This window comes from Piliocolobus tephrosceles, chromosome 9 (genome assembly GCF_002776525.5).
Source record: "Piliocolobus tephrosceles isolate RC106 chromosome 9, ASM277652v3, whole genome shotgun sequence".
NCBI classification, from domain to species: domain Eukaryota; kingdom Metazoa; phylum Chordata; class Mammalia; order Primates; family Cercopithecidae; genus Piliocolobus; species Piliocolobus tephrosceles.
The window spans coordinates 14,598,557-14,606,983 of NC_045442.1; the positions used below are offsets into that span (position 1 = coordinate 14,598,557).

The 8,427-nt window shown below is 44.7% G+C and overlaps 1 protein-coding gene across 8 annotated transcripts in view; it reads right to left on the reverse strand.

The window, feature by feature from the left end:
* DENND10 (DENN domain containing 10) overlaps positions 1 to 8,427 on the reverse strand; it is a 32,727-nt gene that overhangs the window by 21,438 nt on the left and 2,862 nt on the right. For 3 of the 8 annotated variants that reach the window (XM_026456545.1, XM_026456542.1, XM_026456546.1), the window contains 2 exons: positions 6,624 to 6,840; positions 3,500 to 3,579 (listed from right to left, as the gene is read on the reverse strand). Coding sequence is in view for 3 of the 8 variants with exons in the window: in XM_026456542.1 (XP_026312327.1) it covers positions 3,500 to 3,579; positions 6,624 to 6,840 (297 nt within the window). In the remaining 5 variants the exon portion in view is untranslated. Of the gene's footprint in view, positions 1 to 370; positions 520 to 3,499; positions 3,580 to 6,623; positions 7,202 to 8,427 lie in introns of those variants that run through there. The other 5 variants (XM_026456543.2, XM_026456547.1, XM_026456549.1 and 2 more) reach the window with 4 other exon arrangements.

Here is an 8,427-nt window from a genome sequence, read left to right on the forward strand (position 1 = left end):
GCCGGGCGTGGTGGCTCAAGCCTATAATCCCAGCACTTTGGGACGGGTGGTTCACAAGGTCAGGAGATCGAGACCATCCTGGCTAATACGGTGAAACCCTGTCTCTACTAAAAAAATACAAAAACTAGCTGGGCGAGATGGCGGGCGCCTGTAGTCCCAGCTACTCGGGAGGCTGAGGCAGGAGAATGGCCTAAACCCAGGAGGCGGAGCTTGCAGTGAGCTGAGACAGAGAGAGACTCCGTCTCAAAAAAAAAAAAAAAAAAATCAACACTCCTTTAGGTTTCTGGTGATAAATGCACATTAGACATTCATCATCAAGTTAAAGCTTCCAGAAAATGCTGACAGGAAACTGGATGCATTTATAGCTCACATGTGGAATCCGTCTCTTCCCCTTGAAATCTCTTCCTGTGAGCAACGAAAACTAAATTTTGCTTGAGAAACATGACTGGGTCTATTTGGGCCTTTCAGGAGCTGGTGGGATAGAAAATCGGAAAGAAAATAAAACATATTTAACACAGATCACTTGAGGGCTGGGCATGGTGACTCACACCTGTAATCACAGCACTTTGAGAGGCTGAGGCGGGCGGATCATTTGAGGCCAGGAGTTCGAGAGCAGCCCGGGCAACACGGTGAAACCCTGTCTCTACTAAAAACACAAAAATTAGCTGGGCCTGGTGGCTCATGCCTGTAATCCCAGCTACTTGGGAGGCTGAGGCAGGAGAATCGCTTGAAGCCATGAGGAGGAGGTTGCAGTGAATCAAGATCACGCCACTGCACTCCAGCCTGGGCAACAGAATGAGATTTCGTCTCAAAAAAAAAAACAAGACAGATCACTTGAAAATTATATTTATCACAGACCAAATGAAAAAAGCAAGTGTTTTAACTGCTTGCCACCTTTTGTCAATCATCACTGTTTTTAAAAAATTACTAATTCAGTTCACTACCTCAGGGAAAAAAGGTAAAGAACAAGGAATGTGGTGAGCTTTCACACACATAAGATACATTCAAACCCAGGAACTTACACACAACTCACACGGAGAGAAAAACTTCTCTGATAGGATATAAAAAAGGAAGTCACAGGAGTTATGTGGAGTGGGGGTCAGGAGGTAGAACTGGAGTTTGGGAACAGGAGGATGAGGGAGCTTAGTTTTCTCTGTATAATCTCCTGTATTTCTAAGTGTGCTTTATTACCACCAACAACAAAAAAAGCAAAATGCCATTAATTTTCTAAAATAGAGGCCGAGCGCTGTGGCTCACGCTTATAATCTCAGCACTACGGGAGGCCGAGGCAAGAGGCTCACTTGAGGCCAGGAGCTCAAGACAAGCCTGGTGAACGTGGTAAAACCCTATCTCTACTAAAAATATAAAAATTAGCCAGGCATGGTGGTGGGTGCCTGTAATTCCAGCTACTTGGGAGGCTGAGGCACAAGAATCGCTTAAACCCAGGAGGTGGAGGTTGTAGTGAGCCGAGATGGCGCCATTACATTCCAGCCTGGGTGACAGAGTGAGACTGTCTCAAAAAAAAAAAAATTATAAAATATAAACAGTACACAGTAATAGAGAAGAGAAACATAAGGTTGGTAGGATAAGATGACTTCTTACATGACAACCCTGGGCCAGGAGAGATAAAACAGAGGGGAAAATCCCCCCAAAAGCACTCCACAGGAAAAGCCCACAGTGTGACCCAGAGGGCCTTGTTCAGACAGACATCCATAGGCTGCCACGCCTGGCCCGGACAGCTGACTGCAAGTGTGCATGAAACCCCGGTTCTCTAGCAGGGCCACTAGCTGCAAGTGACTAGAGGCTGAAGGGGACCACGGCAGTGAACCTGCAGCCACACAGGGAATGAGGTTCCCTCCTGTGGGCTTCTGCTGCGGCTGTGAGCAGCAAGCTGTGTGTGGAAGGCACGCCTGCCTGCTCCTCTCACCAGAAACGGAGGGAGGCAACTCCCTGTCAACCTCACTGTCATAAAGAAAAGAAGTCTTTGCCCATGAGTGGTGCATGTACATGCAGACCTGTGTGTGTGTGTGTGTGTGTGTGTGTGTACAAATACTTGGACGTGCACACATGCAAGAGCGAGCATAGTGCTGCATTAAGGGGCAGGAAGCAGAGGCGGCGGCTGGCAGTAGCTCCGAGTTCTCACTTCTCTTGCACCATGACAGGAGAGGAAATCCGGGATACTACAATGCCACACACCGCAGAAGCTGAGAAACCATCTGGGCCTCCTTCTGGGCAGGAAGTGGGGTCTGAAGCAACCTTGCCTTTTGGACTCCAGAATATTTCCCAGTGAATTCAGTTGAGCAACCAAATGAAATGGGAGTCCAATGTTTGTTCAAAAATACCTCTGTAGTGTTTCAGTTTATGGCTTCTGGATAGCATCTTTTCTGGCAATAACAATCTCCCTTTGTGTAAGTGCCACGTTAGCAGACAGCTGTTTATCCACAGTGAGACATTCACCTGGAATTTCTTATGAGAGTAGGAAGCTTTTTTATTCTGGCTGGCTGCAAAAGTGGTGAAATCTCATTTAACCAAGATATAATCTAACTGAAACCCTTAGGTAATGAGAAGATAGTCTTACGATAGTTTTTCTCTCTCTTTTTTTTTTTTTTTTTTTTTGCTTTTTCTGGTGTGTGTATATACATTGATGCACGAAAACAGCCAAAAGGCAACCATTTATTGAGTTTTTTTTTTGAGACGGAGTCTCGTTCTGTTGCCCAGGCTGGAGTGCAGTGGCGCGATCTTGGCTCACTGCAAGTTCTGCCTCCCGGATTCACGCCATTCTCCTGCCTCAGCCTCCAGAGTGGCTGGGACTACAGGCGCCCGCCCCCACGCCTGGCTAATTTTTTGTATTTTTAGTAAAGACGGGGTTTCACTGTGTTAGCCAGGATGGTCTCGATCTCCTGACCTCGTGATCCACCCACCTCGGCCTCCCAAAGTGCTGGGATTACAGGTGTGAGCCACTGTGCCAGGCCATTTTAGATAAATTTTTCAACAATGGAGATGAAACTAAAACAGTCTAGCTGAATCATGACTAACCAATTAATCAGAATTCCCTAGCTTCTCAACATTCCAGCTAAGAAATGTGTTCTTGTGCTTCGGCATAATTCTGTCCCCACAATGACTGCACACACAGACCTTGACACATACGAACCAGTTTACCGTGTCATAAGGCACTTAACTTATCCAACCTACTAAGGGAATTCTAGACTAGAAGTGAACAGAAGTAACAGACCAAAAGTAGGAAGTGACTCAGAACACCCAGGAGCTACAATAGCTACACAAACTGCTTCTTCTCTTCCCCTGGATCATTTATCCAAATAAGAGAAGTATCAACAAAGCAAAAGAGAAAGGCCCTCTTTCCAGTCTGTGAAGGGCTACTAAAGATTTTGTTGGGGAGACACAAGGCTGAACTTTGCTTTCTCAGTGTGGAAATCTGCTATTTAACTATATAAAGGTCTTCATTTTGTATATTAGCATTTAATACAATTTTTATACAGACCTACACAATATCCTAGTGAAGGCAGCATACTTCTCTGGGTTAAAATCTTTGGTGGTCAGAACAATAGAAAAATGAGTCACCTGTTCAAAAGAAACAACAACAAAAAAAACACACTTTTTAAAGACACTTTAGCAGAATTTTTATTACTATATTATAACAAACCTTTTGTTTAAGACATAACAGTATTAAAAGAAAAAGACTGGCCGGGCACGGTGGCTCACGCCTGTAATCCCAGCACTTTAGGAGGCCGAGGCGGCGGATTACGAGGTCAGGAGATCGAGACCATCCTGGCTAACACAGTGAAACCCCGTCTCTACTAAAGAATACAAATTGCCGGGCGTAGTGGCGAGCGCCTGTAGTCTCAGCTACTCAGGAGGCTGAGGCAGGGAATTGCTTGAACCCAGGAGGCAGAGGTTGCAGTGAGCCGAGATCGTGCCACTGCACTCCAGCCTGGGCAACAGAGTGAGACTTTGTCTCAAAAAAAGAAAAGAAGCTTCATTTACTTATATGCCTCTATTATTATAAATTTCTGATAATCATATACCTAATATTTCCACTAATGAGACAAAATTCAGAATTTTAGAAATACAAAACTTGGAAGAGATACATTTAAAATGAAGAGTAGGGCCGGGCGCGGTGGCTCAAGCCTGTAATCCCAGCACTTTGGGAGGCCGAGACGGGCGGATCACGAGGTCAGGAGATCGAAACCATCCTGGCTAACACAGTGAAACCCCGTCTCTACTAAAAATACAAAAAAATTAGCCGGGCGAGGTGGCGGGCGTCTGTAGTCCCAGCTACTCGGGAGGCTGAGGCAGGAGAATGGCGTAAACCCGGGAGGTGGAGCTTGCAGTGAGCTGAGATCCGGCCACTGCACTCCAGCCTGGGGGCAGAGCGAGACTCTGTCTCAAATAAATAAATAAATAAATAAATAAAATGAAGAGTAGGTAGTGGCGCATGCCTGTAATCCCAGCTACTTGGGAGGCTGAGGCATGAGAATCGCTTGATCCTGGGAGGCAGAGGTTGCAGTGAGCCGAGATCATACCACTGCACTCCAACCTGGGTGACAGGGCAAGACTCCATCTCAAAAAAAGAAAAAAATAAATAAAAAGAACTTACTGAGCAATAAACCAAAGATTTCATTACATATTGAAACCTATCTTTTTGGCCAGGTGCAGTGGCTTAAGCCTGTAATTCTAGAACTTTAGGAGAAAAGACAGGAGGAACACTTGAACCCAGGAGTTCAAGACTAGCCTGGGCAACAGAGTGAGACCTCATCTCTACAAAACATTTTAACACGAGCAGGGCATGGTGGTGCACGCCTGTGCTCCCAGCTACTCAGGGAGCTGGGGTGGGAGGGTCACTTGGGCCCAGGAGATTAAGGCTGCAGTGAGACATGATTGCACCACTGCACTGCAGCCTGGGTGACAAAATGAGACTCTGACTCAAAAAATAAAAATTAAAAATTGAAGTTAAAAGAAAAAAAGAAAGAAAGAAAATTAGCTGGACGTAGTGGCACATGCCTGTAATCCCAGCTACTCAGGAGGCTGAGGCAGGAGAATGGCTTGAACCTGGGAGGCAGAGGTTGCAGTAAGCCGAGATCATGCCGCTGCACTCCAGCCTGGGTGACAAGAGCAAAACTCCCATCTAAAAAAAAAAAAAGAAACGCAACCTATCTTCTTGCAAATTTATATTTTTTATATTTTGTAACTATGAATCTGCTTTGTCTTAAGCCTTCTACAGTTTCTAAATTGTTACCTTCCTGCTATTTTAAATGTAATTTCTTAAATTTAAGCTGGTATTCTAGTCATGTTTCACAGAGTCCCACTATTGGCTATACATTAGCCCTAAAACAGGAAAAAATGTCTGTCTGGGTACATGCCAGAGGCTCAGCCACTTTGTTCCAATATTCTATTCTTTGAAAAAACCTGCTGGTTGCTTGGGATTAGGAAAGTCCACGATTACCACATCCTAGTCTTCCACGTCACACTGATACTGTTCATACCAAACAACACACCAAGAAAAGTCTACTTCATACTTGAGCTGTCTTAAAACATCTTTTCTAAATTTTTTTTTTTGAGACAGAGTTTCACTCTTGTTGCCTAGGCTAGAGTGCAATGGCGCAATCTCGGCTCTCCACAACCTCTGCCTCGCAGGTTTAAGAGATTCTCCTGCCGCAGGCCTCCTGAGTAGCTGGGATTACAATCATGCGCCACCACGCCCGGCTAATATTTTGTATTTTCAGTAGAGATGAGGGTTCTCCATGTTGGTCAGGCTGGTCTTGAACTCACAACCTCAGGTGATCCACCAGCCTCAGCCTCCCAAAATGCTGGGATTACTGGTGTGAGCCAACGCACTCGGCCTGCCTTTCTAAATTCTTAATTTATCCTGGCCGGGTACATCATCTGAAGTCAAGAGTTCAAGACCAGCCTGACAAACATGGTAAAACCTGTCTCTACTAAAAATACAAAAAATTAGCCAGGCGTGATGGTGGGTGCCTGTAATCCCAGGTACTTGGGAGGCTGAAACAGTAGAATCGCTTGAACCTGGGAGGCGGAGGTTGCAGTGAGCCGAGACTGTGCCATTGTACTCCAAACTGACCAACAGAGAAAAACTTCATCTCAAAAAAACAAAAACAAAAACAAAAGGGAAAAGTCCACATATTGCTGTACTGCTCACCACTATATCAACTACAGGGTCTGTCATATAATAGACAATAATAAATATTTACAGAATGAATGAGAGTGAAGTGTGAAAGAGAATATTCCCAATGAAAATAATATCTAATATTTTCTTTTTTTTTTTTTTTTTTGAGATGGAGTCTTGCTCTGTCACCAGGCTGGAGTACAGTGGCATGATCTCGGCTTACTGCAACCTCCGCCTCCTGGGTTCAAGTGATTCTCCTGCCTAAGTATCCTGAGTAGCTGGGACTACAGGCGTGCACTACCACGCCCAGCTAATTTTTGTATTTTTAGTAGAGACGGGGTTTCACCATGTTGGCCAGGATGGTCTCAATCTGTTGACCTCATGATCCGCTCACCTTGGCCTCCCAAAGTGCTGGGATTACAGGGGTGAGCCACTGTGCCCAGCCTATTTTGGGTTTTTTTTTACCTTCATGCAATCATACCTTTTTCAAAATGGAAGACTCTGGAACTTCAATTGTTGTGATATAAAACCATGTTCTTCTGTACTGACCAAAGACAAAGAAATGGAGAAGTTTGTTTTCATCTGTAAGGCAGCATTTTCTCAGCAGCAGGTTCCTTAATGTGGCTGTCGTGGAAGGATAACACCACACCCACAGAACTTCTCCATTTGTGTCCTTTTCTACGGTGGAAAGATGGTCACTGTGAGAATGTCAAACAGTAGCAAGGAAGTGAATTGATTGGTTACTCAGAAACACTTAGTGGAATCAGTTTTAACACCCCATTTTACAAAGCAACTTAAGAGTACTTGAGACCCCAAATTCCCACCTATCTCTACTGCTCAAATTATCTAGCTGTCATGATCCTGACTTACAGGCCACCTGAGTAAAAGTTTTTATAACAAACCATGAATGAAAATTCAGCCTTAGAGATAAGGTAGAGTTTCGGCCGGGCACGGTGGCTCACGCCTGTAATCCCATCACTTTGGGAGGCCAAGGCGAGTGGATTACTTGAGGTCGGGACTTGGAGACCAGCCTGACCAATCTGGAAAAGCCCCGTCTCTACTAATAATACAAAAATTAGCCGGGTGTGGTGGGGCATGCCTGTAATCCCAGCTACTCGGGAGGCTAAGGCACAAGAATTGCTTGAACCTGGGAGGCAGAGGTTGCAGTCAGCCAAGATCGTGCCACTGGACTCTAGCCTGGGCAACAGAGCGAAACTTGGTCTCTCCAGAGACAGATGTTTCTTGGTTCCCTGACCGGGAACCGACAGGAGGGGAATATTCCATGGAGACTGACAAGAAACTATAATTCCAAAGGTTCTTAGGTGCTTGAGATGGATCTGGATACCTTCAAGAGCTTCTCTGGGGGCTGAGTACTGTTTTTGCCTAACCGGCTGTGCCCAGGCTTAACTTCTATAAGTACGGGGGCTTAGTTGACTGCCAATCCTGGAGGGTTGTCTTCCGCCTACACTTTTGGCCACCGCTTAGCCAGAGCTGGTCTTATCTCTTGGCTCAGCTCAGTTAAGAAAAGTCTCGGGCAAGGACTTCATGTCTAAAACACCAAAAGCAACGGCAGCAAAAGCCAAAATTGACAAATGGGATCTCATTAAACTAAAGAGCTTCTGCACAGCAAAAGAAACTACCATCAGAGTGAACAGGCAACCTACAGAATGGGAGAAAATTTTTGCAATCTACTCATCTGACAAAGGGCTCATTTCCAGAATCTACAAAGAACTCAAACAAATATACAAGAAAAAAACAAACAACCCCATCCAAAAGTGGGGAAAGGATATGAACAGACATTTCTCAAAAGAAGACATTCATACAGCCAACAGACACATGAAAAAATGCTCATCATCACTGGCCATCAGAGAAATGCAAATCAAAACCACAATGAGATACCATCTCACACCAGTTAGAATGGCAATCATTAAAAAATCAGGAAACAACAGGTGTTGGAGGGGATGTGGAGAAATAGGAACACTTTTACACTGTTGGTGGGATTGTAAACTAGTTCAACCATTATGGAAAACAGTATGGCGATTCCTCAAGGACCTAGAACTAGATGTACCATATGACCCAGCCATCCCACTACTGGGTATATACCCAAAGGATTATAAATTATGCTACTACAAAGACACATGCACACGTATGTTTATTGCGGCACTATTCACAATAGCAAAGACTTGGAATCAACCCAAATGTCCATCAGTGACAGACTGGATTAAGAAAATGTGGCACATATACACCATGGAATACTATGCAGCCATAAAAAAGGATGAGTTTGC